This window comes from Coptis chinensis, chromosome 6, assembly GCF_015680905.1.
Source record: "Coptis chinensis isolate HL-2020 chromosome 6, ASM1568090v1, whole genome shotgun sequence".
Classification (NCBI taxonomy): domain Eukaryota; kingdom Viridiplantae; phylum Streptophyta; class Magnoliopsida; order Ranunculales; family Ranunculaceae; genus Coptis; species Coptis chinensis.
In genome coordinates, this window is record NC_141461.1 from 35,908,982 (window position 1) to 35,931,315 (window position 22,334).

Consider the following 22,334-nt stretch of genomic DNA (forward strand, 5'->3'; position numbering starts at 1 on the left):
TTGGTCCTGCAACACCGACTGTAGCTGCTGAAGCTGCATCATCAAATGAGGCAGAGCGTTTTGAAGAGCTGCCAAGAATTATGGAAGTCGAGATTGGAAGTCCATATGATTTGCTTGGAATGAATCGAAGCATGTCTGCTAATATAACATTAAGAAAAGGTACAGGAAATTGTCACTTTATGGTCGGTCCAAACGAGTGCTCTCATCCACAGGCTCATTTCTTTTGCAGTTAAAACAGAAAGAACCAATTTATCATTGTAAAGTTTAGTTGCATAACTATGTAGAAAAGAAGGCAACTTCTGATTTTTGTTTCACTCGTATACGCAAGTAGTATTTACATTGACAAAAGAATGACGTGGGCAACTCAACCAATTACAAATGCATCACCGAGAGAGGTAACCTCTAAATATTAATTACAAATAAGGTGCCGCCAACTCAAGCCTTCAAACTGCTAGCCAAAAGCTAACAGTCAGAATAATAGCCATCTTTTCTCAACCGTTGTGAGGACTATCGATCAAAATCAGTGAGAAAAGGAGTCTGCAATACCCTTTCTGGAGTTGTACAATTGTCACCTACTCTTGAACTTAGTGGTGAGGATCGTTGTTTCAGCTCAGACAACCGAAGTCTTTCACTGTAAATTTTATTCTACAACATATAAAGAATTTATTTGTTAGCTCTGCAGCCATAACATCAGTTCTTCAGCATTACCGGAAATGATATTTATACGAAAAAGTTACCTTAAATTTCAAATCCTGTAATTCCCTTTCCAGTGAGACAATCTGATCTTTTAACTGATCAAGTGCTTCTTCTGCTCTAGGAATACTTGCATCCGCTGCCGGTCGTGTTATTCCAGCAGCCTGCAGTATGGTTTTCAACAAAACTTAGTGAATCAACAAAAGCCGTAATTGCAATGAGAAATCACATAATTAGTGCAAACCTGAAAGAATTCGTAATGGAGTGAGAAATTGATTTATTTGTGCAAACATTAAATTAGTTTAGACCTACATCAGTACGGAGAAGTTCGCACTGACCTTTAGAATGCTGGTAGACAAACTCAATAGCTTCTGTGCTAGTTGGAGTTTTTCCTCTTCACTTTCCTGTTACATATTGTTATTAGACTGTTAGGCAACTCTCCCTCACCACATAGTGAAACACCAATCCAATTACTCAGTACCAACATGAATTTGTCCATGCTGAAGACAGCCTAATAAATTACTGCTTCATTTTGTTACCAACCTTCAGTTTGTTATTCAACCGGAGTTCCTCGTCAAAATCACTAGAAAGAATCATCCCATTAGATGCACGAAAGCAAACAAGCTCTTCCCTCAGACGTGGAAGTACCATCTCCATTCTTCGCACCTTGATGCTTAGACCCTCGTTTTGTATTTTCAACAAATTGTTCTCTTCCTGTTGCATTCAGTATGTCATGCTAAAAACTAATTTAACGTTGAAAAAAAAATAGGGGTCCCATTTTTTATGTATATTCCAATCAAGTCAAAATTCATATTTCCTTCAACTAACATGACTACATGAGTCATAAAAACTATACTGTCTGCCAAATTGACATTTGGCATTTAGAATATCTAAACCATAATGTTAAAATGTTAAAAGAAGTTTGGAGATTTCCTGCCTTGATTTTGGCATGATGGTGGATGCGTTGCTGGAGGTTTTGTTGGCCCGACAGTTTTGTCACTTCATCTTCAAGTTCCATCACCTTCTTCTTATGACCCGCAATCTCCTTCTACACAAATTTATACGAGCTAAATTATAAATCAGGGAATATCAATGAAGAATACACTACAAATTCTGAAAACACATACGCACCTTTAGAATCTCATTTTCAGTTGTGAGGAACTGGTCTCGTTGACGAAGCTTCTCAGATGCAACTTGTGCAGCCACCATCTCTACATGTCTCCGGTTAATTTCCTCTAACCATCTACAAGTATATGCAAAAAGTAACTTAGATGTTTCTCAAATATAAATTGACACTACACGGACAACAGATTGAAACTTGCAAGGTAGTGAATTTACCCTTGCCTCTCTTCAATAAACTCATTCAGCTGTTGCTTCAATTGGATAAACCCCTGCTCCTGCAGTTTCACATTTACAGAAATTCAAGCACAAACCACTATAAACGACCTATCTTATTGTTAACAGCACACCTGAACTAACCTTTACTGGGGATTCACTGTAGACCTGAGCCTTCTTCGTAATCTTTTGCACTTGCTGATTATCCAATAGTGACTGGGAATAAGAGAAATTGTAAAGATATTACGCAAAGATTTCAAGAAGTAACGAGTTTAAACAGCAAGAAAGATGTTTATATAATGTACTCTCTCTGTATCATGGCATTCACGAAGGACAGAACATTATAAACATAATTAAGATTCACGGTCTTACGGCGTAGTTGGTCATATCCAGTTTAACACCCAACAGATCCCGGATTACATCATGGGTCATGCTTTCTGCAGCAGCTAATCTTGCATGTAGCATGAATACCTGGAAGAATCAAATTTAGAACATGGCGCACTCTTAGGAAGATAATCATGAACAAAGGGTGCAAAACCAACCTCTTTCTTTTGGCTTACAACTTCTGCTTCAAGCTCCTCTATCCTAAGCCTCCTTGCAGTAAGTTCCTCATTTTTCTCAGAGTTTATTTGCTGCGTTAAGCCCAATCCAATGCATTTAAAAGGAGAACCTGAACCTCTAGTCTTAGCTGCATTCTTCTCCTGTTTGGTTGACGTTGCGTTTGCGATGTGAGAGGCCATATGATCAGGCTTCACTTGTTCTGCCATTGCTTCCAATGCTTTGAACTGGTATTACTCAAAGAAAAACTTAATTAGGACGAGGAAAATGCCTGGCATATCCCAACAAATCGCTTAGAGACACTTTGCAATAAATTTCTAACTAACTTTTTGCTTGTACTCGTGTGCTTGTGCCTCTGCATGCAAATTTAGCTCAGAGATATGCACTCTGCATTGGGAAATCTGTAGGCAGAAAAACAACAAAAACCAAAACTTCATTGGTGCCGTGGATGTGTAGTAGCAAAAAGACTGGCAACATCTATTCTGAGACCTATATGCAAATGCTTCAACTGTATTACACAAGTAAAAAGAAAGGTAATATAACTAGAACTTCCACAGAAAGGCCACACCTCAGCATTCTTCTCTGCTATATTCTTCTCAAGAACTTCTATTTGTACTTCCATTTTCTGCAATTCTCTATCTTTCTCTTCGAGGAGACTATAAAAAGAGAAAAGATACATGGTGAAGTGGGTCTAAGATTACAATGTACACGTGTTTATGATATATATGTAAAAAAAAAGGAAAAAATACAGAAATTTGTAACCTTTGTAACACTGGATGTCTACGTATAATATCCCTTGCTTCAACATCCAAGCTTGTGCCAGTAGTTACAGTAAGCATTTGATTTCTAATAACCTGAAGCTCTGTTTCTAGTTCTTCTCTTAGCAACCGTTGCCTTTCAGCTTCCCCTTTCACAATATCCACCTAACAAAGTGGATGCCGGATCAAAGCATCAGAACTAGAATATGACTAACTAAACAAATCATAGGGGGAAAAAATTACTTTACCTTGTTTTCCAGTACATCGACTGTACTTTCTAGCTCTTCCACAGACCTTTCTAGAAGCTTCACTTCCTCTTCCTTGTCTTCAGCATATGTCTTTCTTGATTCAGCAATCTGAAGTTAAGAGAAAAGATGTGAGTCAGTATTAAAGACATATATGACAAGGATTAAAAATATATAGCCAGCCAGATATCAGCAAATACCTGTTGAGCTTCAACAGCAAGAGCTTCTTTTTCTTCAGCAAAAGCTTGTGTCATTTCTAAGTTCTCTTTTAATATGCCTACCTCAGAGTTCAGTCGGTTCCTCTCAAAGGTAACTTCGTTTAAGTCATTCTTCAAACCCTCAAGGAAACCATTCATTTGACCAAGAGAATTATCCATTAGAAAAATCTCCTCTTCTAACCTCTCCATTACTTTGTCTTTTTCTTTTAGCTCCTCTTTGGCCGAACCTTTCAATAATGAGATATCTTCCAATTTAGATTTTAACTCGGCATTTTCATCCATAACAAGTTTCAGGGACTCACACTTGTTTGAGAGATCAAACTCGAGAGAAGATATCAAATTGAGTTTCTCCTGCAACTGAGACTCCAGCATTTGGCTGTGGGTCACAGCTTCATCAAGCTCAAATGATCTTTGTGCAAGGTCATCTCCCAAGGACTCAACAGTAGCCATCATTTCTTCAACCTCGTCTTTTTGGTCCTTTGTGTTGGAAGCTGACTCTTGCAACAAGCTCAAATCAAACAACAAGCCTTTTAAGACGTCGTCTTTCCTCAACAATTCAACTTGGAGAGACAAATTTGCTGAGGTTAGCTCTTCAATGTGTCTCTCCAAGCACTCACACTCCATTATGAAGTTTGATGCCCTCTGTTTGTTTTCACAAATCTCATCAAACATTTTCTCTACCAAAGAAGTATTCCCCCCGTCCACCACTTGAAGCATTCTGTTCTGAGTAGAATCTATAGCCTGCACCGAATCAGCACAGCTTTTCACATGTGAGCTTACCAAAGAAAGGAGCACTTCACTATTTTGCTTAACAGACATGAATTTGCTCTTCAAAGAGTTATTTTCTTCCTTCAATGAACTTATTAAAATTGTTTGGATTTCAAGATCCTGCCCTTTTGCATTAAGCTCTTCTGCCATTACTGTTTGAGAATTCCGAAGATCCTTCGATTCTTCATTTCTCAAGTCACGATCAGTTCGTAGAACGGCAATGCCATCTTCCAAATAGCAATTTTTTTCTTGCAATCTCTGGTTTTCTTGATCAAAGCAATGAATGCGGCTACAGGAATCTTCAAACTCAGATTTCTTCTTTTCTAGATCATCAAATACTTTGTCATAGTCAGCCTTGAGCATTCTCACCTCATCTTTCAAAGTACCATTCACCTCTTCAATGGAGCAAATCTCCAGTACTTTGGCTTCTTTCTGGTCCAACTCTGTCTGAAGTTTGCAGATTGAAGCTTTTAGAGAAATTTCCTTCGTAACTTTATCTTCGATATCATGTTCAAGGGCATGTTTCTCCTGCTCCACCTCTAATAGTCTCACAGTACATTGCTTTAATTTCTCTGATAGGTCATTCCTGTGAGTATCTGTTTCTTGAACCACTTTCTTCAAAAGAGAAACCTCAGCTTCTGTATCCATAAACAATTGCTTTTCTAGATCTGCTTCTACCATAAGGGAAATGAGTTCTTTCTTCACATATTCAAGAAATGCAATTAAATTTTCTTCCTTGCTCACCAAACCAGCTCTTTCGTGACCCATCTGTAACAACTCTGATGCGAAGATAAGAGACTCAAAGTCTTTGCTAATTAACTCGGTTGTTAGAGACTCAAACTGAGATTTTGTAAGCTCTTGATTATCTCTCAAAAGTTTTTCCTGGGCTGAGAAGGCTTCCAAAGCATTTGAGTTGTGCAGGTCCAATTCTTTCATCAAAAGAGATAGTTCGGACCCCATAGAGTCTGACCTATCCAGCATCAACTCTTCTTGAAATTGTAAATCCAATATCTTTTTCTCAAAAGAACTCAACTTGGCACTTAGCCTTCCTGCTTCATCTTCTTTCCTCAAGATGCGATCATAACTGTTCTTGATATCAACCAGTAGTTTCCCCTTTAGAACTCGACACATTTCAAGTTCTCTTCTAGCTTTAATATTGTGCTCCTTCAAATCTGCAACAATAGAGTTTGATTCACACAATCCATGATGTAGCAATCCATTCTCAGCATTTAGACCATTCACTGCCTCCAACAGAACTCCCATGTGACATAAATGTAACACTGACATGGCACAATCTTTCAATATCATCTCAGACCAGATATCCTCCAACCATGACCTAGTTAAGTTTGTTGACTGTACAATCTGGGACTTGAAGCACTGGAAATCACAAAATAATGACTCAAAATCCTCCTTGAAAACAGTTTGAACATCTGTAACAACATCCTCCAATGCCATAACCAGGCTTCTAGTGTCTGACAAATCTGAAAGGAACTGCTTTTCTAGGTCAGCATTCAACTGATCCTTCTGATGATTAGAGAATCTTAAGGTTTGAACCTCATCTGTTAAGATGTCTCTCTCTTTTGTTAATTTCACCTCCACTTCCTTTAGCCTTTCTACTTCAAGCTTTGAAGTGTCATTTGCTATGACCAAGGCATTTACCATCACCTCTGCGTCTTTCATAGTTTCTTGAGCCTCTTCAAATTTAGCAAGCAGACTAGCAGTCTCAGTAGTTTTCTGCATTGCAACCTCCTTTGCATCATTCAGGTCAAGGTCGACTTCCTATGCGCAATAAAAAAATATCAGATAAGCCCCAGAAGACATGTAAACACAATTCCATAAAGTGTACAAGATAACAAAGACGGCACATCATCGACATGGGAACTAACTACACTGGGGCCTCCACAACCACCCCACTACCTGGTACATAATTCAAAAACTCCTTCCCTTTATATAAGTCCTAATCATCAGAAAAATACGGAAAAGATTCCAGAGGCAAAGCAGATAATTATTATCACTAATGGAAATGAACATGAGATATCAAACTAATTACATAGCCGGAGGTAATATTACACATTCAAGGGCACGAGAACTAACTCAAGGGGAGCTAGGACGACCTAAAAATCACTACCCGATCAGTGATTGAAACACTGACAATAGTTACAATTTTGAATTTTCAAAAAAAAAAACAGAAAAGTATCCAGCCACCCCCACTACCTGGTTCGTAATTCAAAAACTCCTTCCCTTTATATAAGTCCTAATCATCAGAAAAATACGGAAAAGATTCCAGAGGCAAAGCAGATAATTATTATCACTAATGGAAATGAACATGAGATATCAAACTAATTACATAGCCGGAGGTAATATTACACATTCAAGGGCACGAGAACTAACTCAAGGGGAGCTAGGACGACCTAAAAATCACTACCCAATCAGTGATTGAAACACTGATAATAGTTACAATTTTGAATTTTCAAAAAAAAAAACAGAAAAGTATCCATGCACACACGTGTGCCCATACACGCTTGCACACACAAATCTAATGATTCATAAGTTTTTGGGTGATATAATTGTGGGAACCCACAGAATTGTGTATTCTAAAATGCCTAGTGTCAGGCAGTATCACTTATTAAGACGACAGCATTTATTTAGAAGACCTAAACATTCCACTATAGCCGAGACTGTAGCTGAATAGGAATGGAAAAAGAGGATAGATAAATCCCAGCAAAAGAAAAGTGAAACCAACAACTACTATAGCACATATGATGAAATGATTACGGTGAAGAAAATTCAAATAAATTACCTCTTCCTTTTGGAGCCAAGAGAATCTGGCTTCTTCAGCTGAGTTTTCAAGTTTCTGGAGCTTTTGCTCTAACTCCAATGTTTTAAGTTTAAGGCGTTCCTCTGAGCCACAAATCTCTGCTTGTAGAGCAAGTAATTGTGAAATGAAGCACTCCATGCTTCGTTTACTTTGTTTCTCAGAATTGCTAATCTCTTCTTTCTCTTCAAGTAGCTTGACCATCTGGGATTGTACTCCTTTCAAGCTTTCCAGTGCAGACTCTATTTCCTTTCTCAGAAGAAGAATGGTTAGATCCCTATCATAGACAACTTTGGAAGTATTTCCAGACAACAGATAATCTTGTTCAAGTGGAGAGCCATGCACAGCCTTGCTGACTTTAAGAGAACACTCTGTTATACCACTTGTAACCTCTCCAATAACATGAGATTCTATTCTGTTGATGTCTTCACTTGTCTCAACCTCAATCTGTGGCAATGTGCAAAATTGCAAATACAATTAATCAATAAACTTAGTGTCCTATATAAAAGAAGGAATATATCATAAAACTATGAAAAGGGATCAAATTTTCAAGGGTAAAAGGAAAGCATGAGTACTAGCTTACCCGGCCTTCAGAATGAACATCTGCACATTTAGGAACTTTCTTTCCTGGTGTCTGAACTCTCTCAGCTATTCCTACCTCTTCTGAGTATTCGTTAATACACATATTGAGTGTGGAAACTCCTAACTTAAACTCATCAAGTTTCTCCCTTGTTTTCAGAAGTATATCTTTCTCTACATCTTCAAGCTTCCTTTCCAAGCGATGAACGTGTTCCTCCCTCTCAGAGAGCTTCTGTTTTAGCAAAATACAGCTTTCTTCAGAGCCTTCTAATTCACTTCTTAGACCTTGAATCTGTCGCTCCACTCCATCAGTAGCAGCGACCTGGTCTTGGTAAAGAGCTTCCTTCTTCAGATTTAGTGATATAGACTCATTTAGCTGAGTATCTTTATTCTTCAACACATCAAGATAATCAGATGCAATTTCAGATAATCTGTTCACAATTACAAAAGCAACTGTAGAGCAAGTCTCTGCTCTTGCCACCTGATCACCCCTTATCTCAAGTTTTTTCTCTAGTCCTGCTATAACAGATGATTTTTCACTTAACTGTGAAGTCAATAGGAGAATATCTTCCTCCTTCTCACTGTTTTCTTGTTGTTGTACCTCAGTAATGGCCAGTGCAGCACCTCGCAGAGACCTTAGCTTCCAGTCCATGTCAATCCTAATGCTTTGTGCCTCCTCCAGTGATATCCGGAGTTCTTCAATTAACAATTCTTTCTCAGAGATGTTCCTTAAAATTCGTCCCACCTGCTCGCGAATCCATGTCCTTGGAGGGAAGGAACTGGAAATTAAGTCCACCTGATCTGAAGCATCTTCAATTGCCCCATATCCATCAGTGATAACTTCTTCAATCTCACAAGCAAATCTCTCCCACTCTTCAGTTACTGTTCTTAGCTCTTCATTTTTCTCCAGAACTAGTTCATTTAACCTGTCATTATCCTGAGTAGTCAAGCATAACCTTTCTTTCAGGTCTTTCAGTTCACTTTCAAAATGCAACAAACTCTCTTTGGTCTCTATCTGTTTTCCACTGGAGTCCTTGACTTGCTGTTGAAGAACGGTGAGTTCTTCTTGCAAGCAGATAATAACATCAGCTGTTTCAGCTTCTACCTGTCTACGAACGTCATCAGCTTCTTGCTCATGTGATGCTAGAGATGCTTGATCGCTTTGATACCACAAGTTCATTCTCTTAGCCTTTTCAAGAGAATCTTGCATTCTCATTAATTTAACCTGCAAGGTGGTATCCTTACTCTCTGAGTGCTCTAATGATGGCAAATCTCGAAGCTCTTGACGGGAAAACTGTTCCCTCAGACCAGAGGTCTCTTGCTCTTGTTTACCGAGCATTCTCGTTAATTTAACCTGCAAGGTGGTATCCTTACTCTCTGAGTGCTCTAATGATGGCAAATCTCGAAGCTCTTGACAGGAAAACTGTTCCCTCAGACCAGAGGTCTCTTGCTCTTGTTTACCGAGAAGCTCCAAAAACTGGTTGTTATTCTCCCTTAGACCATCCAATTCATTGATCAACAGTAACTCCTGGGATTCAAGAGCTTCAATAACCGACCTTGAATTGTTCAACTTGTCCTCTACATCTTCACAATGCATGCTGATCTGCAAACACCTCTCCTTTGCCATCTCAAGGTCTGCACTTAAGCTTGCAGCCTTTTCCTCCACCTCCCCGCGAGAAGATCTCTCTTCTTGCAGAATAATCTTGAGTATATCTAGCTCTAATTGCAAATTCATGATTTCTTCAGTGTGTTTCATTATTGCTTCATGCTTCCATTTAGCCTTCTCTTTCTGAACTGCTTCGTGCAAGTGGGTCTCAAATGCTTGAACTTCTGGCAAAGACTCCTTAAAATTTAAATTTTCACCCAATTAGCAAGCACGCATGATTTTATTAAAAACCTCGAGAAACCTTGAATAATTAACATTTACCAATAAAAGTTCATCATCGAAATGTTGATCTTGATGTACAGATTTGAGGACGTTCAACTGACACTGAAGATCATTTATTTCCCTGTGGAAGGAAAGGGACAAACTATCATGATCAAACTAAATTTTCTTATCAATAAATCATGATCAAACAATTAAAACAGCTATAGCCTGCATGAACTAAAGGGTGCTATATTAAAAATTATAATAATAATAATAAAAACAGTTAAATCACCTAGAGAGATTATTGTTGATCTCCAAGCAAGAGTTCAAGTTATTCCGGCACTGCTCTAATTCTTCATGGGTTTGTCTCAACTGAAAAGAAGAATGGCAGCAGTGAGAAATGATAGTCTAACAAGATATGATACACTTTATGGTGTGATTTACGATAAACTAAAGATATTCTCTGATAACGACTATAGCACAATGTACCCAACATAGAAAGAATTTTCCAGGATGAAGGATAGAGCAACTCACTTATTGGAGAGAGAGAGATTATAAATGTTGTGTCGTTTGGATAAAGTGGAAAAACAGGCCAAACAGGTATCTAGGAGGGAAAAGATGACTGACCTGATATGGCATATTGACATTTAAATGTTTGGACTGCTCTTTATTCCCATCTAAAGATTGAAGCATCTGTAAACAAATAAGTTTTTATTGGCTAAGCATACAAAGGGAAACATTACAACCCCGTAATTTCATCTCAAATTCTGCAATACCTGATCCCTCAGTTCAGATACTTCTGCCAATAGCATCTCTCTTTCTCCTTCTTCATAGAAGTCTTGAAATCTACAAGTACACAATGCAAGTTGCACAGGCGATCAGATAATTAGGGCATCAGAGTATGTACCAATGGGATAAAGCGACTAACCTTCTAAGTTTGTCCAAAAGCCGAATATTCTCCAAAGCAAAGCGAGTAACTTCTGGGTTCCTATCAACTTTAGCTCGAAGCAACTGAAGCTCTTCAGATAGAACATTGTTCTCTTCCAGCAAATATGCATCCGAAGGCATGGAACCATCTAGTAATGACTCCATTCTTTGTATTTTGTCTTCACGGAACCTCAACATCATTTTAGAGCAACGAGTATCCTCCTCTCTTTGGTGAACCTAAGAAGCAATGAGTCCTAGAGTGAAAAACATTTCCAAATGGGACGGAAACACAAAACCCCAAAGTCCTGCTAAAAGGAAAAGAAACTTACCAAGCGGTTTAACTGTTCAATTTCAGCTTCAAGTTGCTTGATAGAACTATCTGCCATTTTTTCTCTTCTCAAGGCACCAGCAAGTGTTGCCTCTAGAGATTTTAACTGATACATTTACAAGATGGATCCCACCATAATTCTTATCCGTATCAGATGATATGAAGTGACTAAACTTAGTCACATGGAATATATTAAAGCATGTCAAAACATATGAACACCATAGGGTTGACAGAGTGACAACAAATAGAGAGAGAGTCTCAAGTTATGTCCTTTACAGTTCTGTGTGCACATAAAAGTGCCAAGTAAGAGAAAGATACCTGCTTAGTGGACATTCTCACAATGCCAAAAGATGGAGACTGATGACAACCATCATCAGCACTGTCGTGCGCCATTTCAGTTATCTCTTCTGAAGATACATCATGCCCTTCCTCATCCGTATCTCTTAAGGATGCCGAACGAAAAGAGAGAGACCTGGACACATTCCGGTGTCTGAGAAGAGAAAGCTCCTCCTGTTTTATAAAACATATGTTATTAACAATACACAGCAGGAGAAATCTCATGCAGGTAGTGGTAGTTCTAAAGACCTTTAAAAGGTGTATCTGGTGTTGTAATGCCCTCACATCCCCTGAAGCATCTTCATTTATGACAGCCTTGGATTTCAAACATAAAATATCAGCTAAAAAAAATAGTCGATGGTCACAATATCTTAACCAATTATGAGGTAACTGCAAGAGCTGTACATTGTTTTGAATAAGCTTTGCCCGCTGAGCAAACTTGAGTGTGCTCAATGTTTCCGCTGCACAGCTGCAAGCAAAGGCCTGTCAGAAACAAAAGGATAACAATACAACAAAAATTAGAAAAACAACATCGTAAATATCAAGACCTACCAGATTGATGGACTAACATTAGCAATTATCATTGTTTTTGAGTTTCCGCCAAGCGATTCCTGTAACATGTTCAACGACAAGTTTTAAGATCACGCCTTATAACAGTAAATCAACAAGTCTTAAAACATTAAATCTAGAATCTAACTTGAAGAAGAAAGGTCAGTCTTGAATCTCTGTAAGGTATGTGCCTCAGCTTCCCATGCGCCACATCCACTAGCATCATTATTACATGACTGCAAATGAATATAGACAGCACTAATAAACAAGACACTCAACATATAGGAACAATCTCAGAATCTGAGAGAAAGATAGTTGAAAGGAATTTGGTATGAATATAGTACCCAAGTGTTGACAATGATTTATTGATGTTGGCAGCTTCCTTTAGGCGCTCCCCCTCAGCACCAGAGGTTTTCTGCCTGCTTTGAGTAGTGGTTCTTAGTAATGGAAGCTGAAACTGAAACGTGCTCAGAAGCTTTGTACTTCAAGAAGCACCAGATGAAGCTTACCTTTCGGAACCAGCAAGGTCTACAAGGTTTAGTCTTGCAAACCGTAAATTAGTAGTCGATTCTTTTTCCCACCTACTCTCAATCACACATGTAAAGACACTATGTGACCTGCTGCTCTCTCTATTCATGTTTGTTACTGCCACTTTCCTGTTCGCAGCACCCTACTTGACAGAGGAGATGGTTTAGTGCTCAAAAAAGAGGAGCATATGGATGGACAAGGCACTGGCGGTAATTAAATAAGAAAGCAGCTTCAATCCAAATGAGAAAGAAACAGGTCCAGTTACCTCAGTCAGAAGCTTAAGAATATCATTCACGGTCTGAACTTCATACTCTGTTAGATTTTCAACGTAAACACCCTTCTTATTATCCTCGCGCAGCTACAAATTTACATTAAGATAAGCATATTTAATGGCCAATACAAACTTTATACATAACAATCCAACAAGAGATTCTCAACTTACAAGTAAATTTGTTGATGATGGATCTAGAAGATCTGTAATTTGTTCATTGTATATCTCTAAGAAAGAACATTTGCAATTATATTTTAATTTTTCGTCCCTTCGACTTTCCTCTTCCTATGATAAGAAAGATCAAACACAAAGATGCAGTCAGTTTGACATGTTCAAAAGATGATAAACTGAGAACGGTCAGATAGAATGCAACTTACAGCTCTGATTCTGGCAAACAAGAATTCAAATATGCGTGGTGTCATCCCACGGTCTAGACTGGGCTTTACTTCCAACTCGTCAATCTCACCGAGCATTGTATATGTCTTCCCACTTCCCGTCTAGAGAGCAAATCCATTCATAGATCAGATGCAAGGTAAAAAAAGCACCATAGTTCACCTTGGTGAACCTAATTCACTATCAAATTTGTACAACTGATTCAGACATTATAAAAGACCTGAACACATGTAGGTGTTTTTGAAGATCAGAAAACCATGCACACCCCAATGTCATGCTTTGAAGGCGTAGACAAAGAAAAGCATTATACCTGTTCCCCTCCCCAAATGTAAGAGGGGGGAAAGATCAAATGACTATTCCCAATTGCCACATTTCTTACACCTACGACCTACCCTACCTAGGAATGACTCTACATGTATTGTAATATTAGTCCTATTGGGCCTATACTTGGGCCCAACCTATGTACACTGTAACTCTGTTATTATAAATAGAAGATGGGTCTTACTTTGAGACCTAACTTTTACTGTCTCTCTTTCTACATGGTATCGAAAAAGAAGAAGAGAAGTAAGGAGATCAAACCCTAGTCACCACCCTTAGCCACCACCCTAGCCGCCACCCCCTTCCTTCTTCCTGGCTCGGGCAGCGACGCATATTGCGCCTGACCTGTGCCAGTGAGCTGCTCATCTGAGCGCCTGACTTGTGCTGCCTCCTACTGTTTTCCGGTAGGTTTCCGGCGTTTATCACAGTTTTCCGGTAGGTTTCCGGCGTTTATCACATTTTTCCGGCAGGTTTCCGGCGATTATAACTTTTTTTCTCACATCAAGGTACTATTCTTTGCACTATATCCCTTATCATGACGGATAACGACTCTAAAGGTACGGATGATGTCTCCTTGTTGAATAATTTCTCTTCTTCGAAGAAAATTACTACCGCTCTTCTTAATGGGCTTTCGTTTCGCTTTTTTTTGGGGGCCAAAGGGAAGATGGATTGGCTTGTTCCCAACAAGATGATTTGTCCAATTAATCTGGACCTACCTACAATAGTTGGTCCATGACCAACGTGTATGATTCTAAGTTGGTTGTTCAACTCTATGGAGCGATGTCTATGAGAGATGTTTTTACCTTTTATGAGATTGTGATGGTTCAGGGTGGGCTGCTCTCTCTCGAAATGTATGCTACTACGAACAATGAGGTTCGAATTTATGAGCTCTACCGTGAGTTGCTACCACGGGGGGGCTCTTTTCTTGCCTTAGCTTACTTTGGGTACTTGAAGAAGAAGCGGGAGGAGCTTTCTACTTACACTTCCCTATCCAAGTATTCCGGTATGACACCTACTATTATGGGCTCTTGAGCGTGAGGAGAAACAGAGAGTTCATCGGTTCCTTATTGGTCTTCACTCGATTTTGAAGCCATTCGCGACTCAAGTTCTCAATAATCGCACCTCTTCCATCTCTTGGTGGCGTATGCCATTATTGAGAAACATGGCGTCGTGTTCGGATTACTTCTTCTCCGGTGGTTTCGATGCAACCGTCTTTCACGATCGGATGGCGTTTGTTGCTACTTTCGACCAAAGTCTTTTGGCTTTCGTTCTCTTGTTCCATCCGGGAACACTCGTGGGCGCTTTTGCGATCATTGCAAGGGGTGGCCACCTTATTGATAGTTGCTATCGGTTGCATCGAGCTTCGGCCCCCAAGAGGGGGTCGAGGGGCTTAGGAGGCTGACAAACCTAAAATATTGCGACTATTGCCGATATTTACGGTAGTCATCATTTGGGGAGTTTCGAGGATTACGGGACTTTTACCCAAAGACAGATTGATCGCCTTTATGCATGCTATGTCTCTACGTGGGGGGACATCTAGTACTACGCCATATGATCGCCGCCCGGTACACTATCATGCGTTCCATATTCGTTCGCCTCCATCCGGTTGGGTCCTGATTCCGGGGCAAATGATCATACGGTGAGTCTAGATTATTGTCGATAGCACACCCTTTTCACATCATGTCCGCTTGCGGATGGCTCATACACCACTATTACCCGTAAAGTCTTGTTGATTATCCCCCGCTATCTCTTTTTAGAGTCGGTCTTACATGTTCCTCACTTAGCAAGCTTTTGTTATCCGTTAGTCGTCTTGCTAAAGATTATCATCGATTCATTGTTTTCTTACCCCATTCTTGTTAAAACCCGATGCAAGCAGATTTTTGGCGGTATGAAAGCATCTTGGACTATACTACTTTGGAGATCCCCCTTGTCCCGAAGACTGTTCCACCGATGATCGAAGTTTGCATGCTAGTGTGTTGCTGTAATGTCGGGCCGTTATTTGTTTTCTCACGAGTCTTTGAAAAGTTGGCATGCTTTCGGTTGGGCCATGTCAACTTCAAGTATCTATGTACTTTATTTCTGAATTAATAAAAGCATGCAAAATACTCTTTTTCATTGTGATACTTGTTCTTTTGTCTAAAATGCGTAATTCTTATATTCCTCGCCTTTCTAGATCTCCTTGTATGTTTGATGTGATTCATACGGATGTTTGGGGTCCTTCTCCTGCGGACTACCCTCTCGGCCATAAGTACTACGTGACCTTTATAGATGACCATACTTTCGGTGTACTTGGATCTATTTGCGCCGCAAGAAATCGAAGTTCTCCCTATTTTCACTCGGTTTCTCCAACTCATTAAAACTTCGGTTCAATATCGTGGTTCGCGGACTTTGGTCCGATAATCGCGAAGGAGTATGTTTCAACGAATTTGTCGCCCGTCTTAACCAAGGGGGGTATCTTCAAAGAATCGACTGTCTTATACACCCGGAGCAAAATGGTGTTCTTTGAGCGAAAAAATCGAGTCTTATGGATGTAGTTCGGTGTTTGTTGCAAGGTATGCATGTTCCTCCCCTACGGCATTATCGCGGTTCTTACCGTTTCTACGCCGAAACCGCGACACCCGGTAGAGTTCTTAATGGTAAAGGCCCCTCTGAAGTTGTATACCCGGTCGTGTTCGTTTCCCATTATTCCCGGGTGTTTGTACGTGTTTGCTATGTTCATGATAAAAGGCCTACGCGAACCAAATTGGATGATAAATCCATTGGTGTGTCTTTCTAGGGTATTCCCTATGTCGAGGGGTATCGTTGTTATCATCCACCTAGTCGTCAAGCTTCTATCATACCTTGGATGTCACATTTGTCGAAAGCATAGTGCATATTTTGGTCCTTATACATGCGGGAATCTTTGTTTTCCCCAGGAGGGCTTCTTCCACCGTTTATCCTATTCCCGTCTTTAATACTCCTTTGGTGGTCCCTCCTACTAAACCTTTTACAGTGTATACTCGTCGCGACTTCTCCCTCATGCTCATGCTCATGCTTCATGCTCGCCTTAATCGCCTCGGGTAACATTCCTTCACCTTCTAGTGATCTACCCATCGTGATTGCTCCTACTTTTTGACTCCCCTATGATTGCTCTCCCGTTGATTCTCTCATTTGTTGAGCCCCTCGATTTCCTTCCGGACCGGGCATCCCCGGACAAATAACGGTTTTCCCAATTAACCATCCTATCAAGCGGTTTGTCTCTTTATCGGTGTATCCGCTTCCTATCGGACATATCGACTTCGGTTTCCTCTATTCGGATACGCGAAGATCCACATTGGGTAGCCCATTATCGCGGTGAGACGATGACCCTGGCGAGAATCGGACTTGGGAAATGGTTGCTTTACCTCCCAAGACTTCGCCATTGGATCTGAAATGGGTTTTCTGATGAAGTACTTGGCGGATGGACGGTTGAGCGATATAAGGCCCGTTTGGTTGCTAAAGGGATTTTACAGTGCACGGGACGTGACTTTGGTGCGACCTTTGCTCCGTGAGCCAAGTTAAAATCTGTTCGACTTCTTATTTCCCCGGTCGCCTCTTATGATTGGCCTCTTCATCGGTTGGATGTGAAGAATGCCTTCCTTCACGGAGGAGGCCGAGAGACGATTTACATGGATCCCCACCGGGCTTTCGTGGTGAGGGGAGTATACTAGGAAAGTTTGTCGACTTCGTAGAAGTCCTTATATGGGCTTAAGCGGTCACCACGAGTTTGGGTTCGATGGGGCGAGGTTGTGCTTCTGATATGGATTTACCGGTGCCACTCGGACCATACATTGTTTGTTCGTTGAACTGGGGGGCACTTATCCGCTTGTATATGTGGACGACATTATTATTACGAGAGAGGCGATCATCGGGCATTGTACAAATTAAGGAATCCTCTTGGGAAGTCTTTTGAGGTTAAAACTTGGGTCCATGACGTTACTTTCTTGGCATTGAGATTGCCGCGTAGTCCCGGGGAATCTCTTTATCTCAACGAAAGTATGTTCTAGATCTTGATACGAGGGGATCTTTGGGTTGTCGACCGGTTTCTACTCTATGGTGCCTAACGGTAGGTTAGTTGGGACGATGGACCATTATTGTCGGATCCATCGACTTATCGGTAGCCTTGTTGGACGTCTTATTTATCTAGTTAATACTAGACCGGACATTGCTTTATCTTTGAAAGCAGAGTTAGTCGGGTTCATGCATGCTCCGCGTCAATCTCATATGGATGCGGTGGAGCATATTCTGGAAATACCTAAAGTCTTGCCCCGGCTTAGGTCTCTTCTATGTTCGACCGGTTCCACGGGGTCCCAGAATCTTACTCCGATTCGATTATGGAGGTTATTGACGATCGTTCCACTCTGGACCGCTTTTATGTGCTTTTCGTGGGAATCACCTTATCTCATGGAAAAGCCGGAAGCAATCTGTTGTCTCGGATCATCTGGTATCGTATCGTATCGCCCCGGCTTTGGCACTTGTGAGATTATGTGGTTTGCGATCTATTTTGGGAGAGCTTGGTTTTCGCGATCCGGATCATCCGTCTTTCATCGCGGACAATCAAGCCGCCATCCATTTAACCAGATTTGATCTACATGAGCGGACTAAGACGTAGAGATTGATGTGCATTTTTCGGGAGAAAGTTCGTCTTTGGGATTGTCTCCCGATCCTTTGTTTAGGACTAAAGGCGCGATTGCCGATACTCTTACCAAACCAATTGGGACTGGCGATCTTCGCTCTTCCATTGGCAAAATTTGGGTCTATTGGATATCTTCGGAAACGGGGGTATTATTGTAATTATTAGTCTATTGGCCTATACTTTTCGTAACTCTGTTATTATAAATAGAAGATGGGTCTTACTTTGAGACCTAACTTTTACTGTCTCTCTTTCTACAACATGAAAAAATTTAAGTTGCTAAACTACAGAGTGCATGCATCAGGAATATAAGAGAGGAGGGGGAGGGGGGGAGTAAAGTGAATTCTTCTCAATTTTGGGGACAAAGAAGGGTTTTCAAAAGGTTTACTTACAATCAATTCAAGTAAATAAGTGAAGTCCCTAACAAGAAACAAAGCAAGAGTAAAACCAAGAAGAACGATACCAGAATGTCCTAGAAAATCAAAAGTATAAATTAATTTAGGAAAGGACCCAAAAAAGAAACTTGAAAAAACGTTTGCATTTTCCATTGGATTAGGAACATAACAAAGGCTTGGCGGGAGAAAGCAAAGTTGTGTACAAATGATTCAGTTTTGTAACCTCCATAGGACCATCAAATGTTTAAATGTTTTTCACAGAGTGTACTTTTTAATGGTTTGTTTGAAAGAAAATTGGTCGGTTATGCTGATCCCCATCTTTTAATAGTGAGTGGCCCATTCACACAGGCTATAGCATAATATGCATAGCTTATAAAGGACATTTACAGATATTAGGTATGAATCCAAGTTAATACCAAGGCCAAAACTAAAACTAAAAAACTATTAAAAAAAAACACTATGAAACACACACACACACACGCTATAGGATGTTATGAACTAATGTACCTGGACTATAATAACTCAAATCAAATTGGTTTTATTAAAAAAAATGCAGACAGTATCTAGATAGCATATTTAGTATGGAACTAAATCTTGGGACTACAAAGAATACGCTAGTGCCTAGTAGAATGAATACCAATAAAATGCGGTCCTGTGGGCACGACCGGAGGAGAAGGAGCGGAGTGAGAAAGGAAGGAAGGGAAAAAAAAAGACAGGGAAGGGAAGCGGCAGAGAAGAGAAACAGAAAGAAAAGGAGTAAAAGATGGGGAAGAGAAGTTAAATGAATAAATAAAAAGGAGGTGGGGGTCAGACAGATTGTTTTTTCCCATTGTAAGAACTCCCGGCACTCATTAAGAGCAAAACTCTTAGACAGATTATATGAAAGGCAACCTAATTCGAGATCCTAAAGCTCTCAGACAGATTAACAGCTATTTCCAAAATTTGAAATGAAGGTACTAGTGCTTCAGTATCCAGCATCCACCATTTGGATCCTTTGAAATGCAAAATATGGAAGATAGAACCAAAAGTAAATTCCTTGAAAATCACAAACAAATGCCCTTAATTTGACAATGTCTCTTGGATCAGGTCACAAATAAAAATTCTTTGTCATGTACTGTCCTCAATTTCTTTAGTTTCCTCTTCTCCAATTTCCTCTCCTCTTCACTTCCTCATCAGAATTTCCCCTTTCTTTCTCCCTCATATCTCCTCTCTCGTTCGGTCTCAATATGCTCTCCATCTTCATCCCTCCACCTCGTTCTCAAAGTTTATCAGGTATTTTTCTCGTTTTCTCACAATTTCTGAAATTGTTATTTCGCTTTCTGATGATTCATTGAGTTTTAGCATATGAGTCGTCTGATTTTCTGCTCTTCGTGCATTGCTTTTAATTCCATTCTCTAATGGTGTTTTTCTCATTTCAATGCAACTGCAGTTTCAGCAAATTTAAGGTCAGTCTTCACCTTGTATGGTAATCTAGTCTTTGTACCTACGGGTTTTGTTCAGATAACTGTCATGCCTATGTGTGCAAGCCATAAGCAATTAAAAATCACTTGCAGTAAGTAGGGACCACAAAGTTCCATGGATTTTTATTATGAGAATCGCCCTGACGCAAGCACCAAGGCTCTTACAATGATTTCAAAAACATAATGAATTAAGGGATATCGAAAAAAAATTAATAAATCCCTCCCAAATGGCCAGGTTGATATAATTCATTCAGGAAGAGTGTTTACTGCTTATAGTTATGTTGTTTCATTCAGCTATAGGATGTATATCCAGACAAGAAACCTAAAAGTTTCAAATGTACCTGGCCATAAGCAAACATACAGCTATTGTATCCAGACAAACAATTTTCAACCATTGGCAGACCAGCTACTCTAAAAAGCATGTCCTGCATCAATATCCAAAAGACGGTCAACGAGTTGAGAACATCAACTACTAAATTTTGTTGTTCTTTGGTTGCAGACTGACCTGGTTGACTGTTTCACACGCTACATGGTCAAAAGTGAACCGAGTTTCTAGTTGCCCAATCCAAGCAATGCTTTGTGCACTTTCCTGCTTCAAGCACCTACTGTAACCTTGTGAATTCCTCTCCATACTATTAAGTGGACGGACACGTATTAAAACCTGTAAAATTGCAATCACTCATCAGCATAACAAACTAAATAAAAACTCAGCATCATTAATTCCAAAACAAAAGACAGGAAAGGAGATAACCTGTACATTATGATCCATCCAAAACGATGGATCCTCTCTCATCTCAAAATAAGGCACTTCAACTGTATTAACAACCATAGGCGGAGCACAGTTTACGGAAACTCCTTTTGTCAGTGCAGCAAAATTCGCTGCCCGTGCTCCATAACTCACAGGAGGTCGAGCGCTACTCAAGGAAGCCACCCCAGGATTCGGAGGCTTCGTAACACTCTTAGTCGGCGTACTTTGAGTTGAACTACATTCCGTATAACTGTTCACATTCCTCCCAACAGACCGTACCGAACGTGGAGTCATATTAGTCAAACCCCGGCTCATACATATCACATCATTCTTCCCCTCATCCCGCATCTCACCACCCTCATTCTTTTGCACCCACCCAAACTTATTCCTGGACGAAAACCCCCCACCTTGTTTATCCGGTGTCCTCAACCCCGACACACTAGCATTACCACTTTTTTTAGTAGGTGTTTTATCAAACCTATTCCTACCACTCAAATCTTGCTCAATTACACTCTTAGGTATTTGAAATGGTTCTTGAATTATATTCAAAGGTGCCCTAGTTACATCATTCCCCACTTGCTTTCCCATAAACGAATCACTACTAGGGTTTACAGGTACATTCTCAATTTCTTCATTACTACTATCATTCTTCTTTCCATTATTTCGACGGAAAAATTTCAAATCCTTCAACATCCTATTAAACAAACAATAAATATGACGAAATTAATGAAATTATACGAAATGAAGTGATATTTTGTTTACCTGAATGATGAATTGAGAAAGAGTTTATGAAGGCCTGAAATCGTGTGGGAGAAGAAACCCTAGATTGGGATTTGAGGGGAGTCTTGAAAACATGTGGTTTTCTTTTTGAGCTGAGAGAAATGGAGTGGGTGAGTTAAGTCAAGTTTTTTCTTTTATTGGGATTGGGAATCTTGGAAATGGACGGTGGAGATTTTCATTTGATTTGAAAGAGAGAAAAACCGCTCGTTTGGGATTTGAAATTGAGGGTAAGTTGGGGATTTCGGAAAACAGATGTATTAAAGTATCAATGATTATTTGGACATATCATATGACGCCTGTTTTTTATAAACGGCTAGATAAGGTTTTGAATTTTTGAATTGCTGATTTAAAAGTTTCAATGTAACATGATCTTAGGGCATTCCCAAATCCTAATGCAAGGTAACTTTGGAGATAATAACAAGTCCAAACCTACTTTGTTAAGCACAAAAGAGCTTACCAATGTAATGGTGTCACTCTTCACTGTGTAACTTTGAGGTTAGCAAGTGTTGTCATGTGCTAGTTATATAGTTGTGAAGTCGGGATGGAATGGAATTTATACAATCGAGCCCGTTATATGAACTCTAAATGAACCTCCACTCCCTAAAGTGGATTTATAAATGAATTGAGAGCTGATGTTTGGTGAATATAGTCTTCTCATAATAGAGAATTTTCCTACAAAAAATCAGTCCAAACGAAAATATTTAACCTTGTCAAAAGTTGTTTTGAAATTTAAAAAATCTAGATCGTTGGATATTTTTATAACACTATAAATAAATTTTGATACGTCTAGACATCTTCAAAAATGCTGATTTTT

General features: G+C 39.8%; 1 protein-coding gene across 1 annotated transcript; it reads right to left on the bottom strand.

Annotated features, from left to right (window-relative positions):
- Positions 1-237: 237 nt before the first annotated feature.
- On the bottom strand, positions 238-21,840 carry POK2 (phragmoplast orienting kinesin 2). Its single transcript, XM_086565638.1, has 37 exons — positions 21,503-21,840; positions 20,744-21,434; positions 20,498-20,653; positions 20,334-20,417; positions 13,153-13,272; positions 12,947-13,060; positions 12,770-12,862; positions 12,486-12,646; positions 12,321-12,395; positions 12,125-12,212; positions 11,980-12,038; positions 11,833-11,896; positions 11,677-11,742; positions 11,410-11,601; positions 11,093-11,197; positions 10,765-11,000; positions 10,613-10,682; positions 10,464-10,529; positions 10,129-10,208; positions 9,897-9,978; positions 7,974-9,812; positions 7,376-7,837; positions 3,790-6,354; positions 3,593-3,700; positions 3,349-3,509; positions 3,155-3,242; positions 2,913-2,987; positions 2,571-2,813; positions 2,401-2,499; positions 2,173-2,244; positions 2,032-2,090; positions 1,825-1,936; positions 1,631-1,741; positions 1,237-1,407; positions 1,032-1,097; positions 738-857; positions 238-645 (listed from the first exon to the last, which is right to left on the bottom strand). Exons 2-37 carry the CDS (start codon positions 21,431-21,433, stop codon positions 508-510), a joined length of 9,090 nt encoding a protein of 3,029 aa, XP_086421764.1. The 5' UTR covers position 21,434; positions 21,503-21,840; the 3' UTR covers positions 238-507.
- Positions 21,841-22,334: the final 494 nt, after the last annotated feature.

Coding starts and splice junctions, on each gene's coding strand:
- POK2 (XM_086565638.1), bottom strand. CDS start 21,433: ATGTTGAAGGATTTGAAATTTTTCCGTCGAAATAATGGAAAGAAGAAT. Junction 9,979..10,128: donor ATCAACAATAATCTCTCTAG/GTGATTTAACTG, acceptor TTCCTTCCACAG/GGAAATAAATGATCTTCAGT. Junction 858..1,031: donor TGTCTACCAGCATTCTAAAG/GTCAGTGCGAAC, acceptor ACCATACTGCAG/GCTGCTGGAATAACACGACC.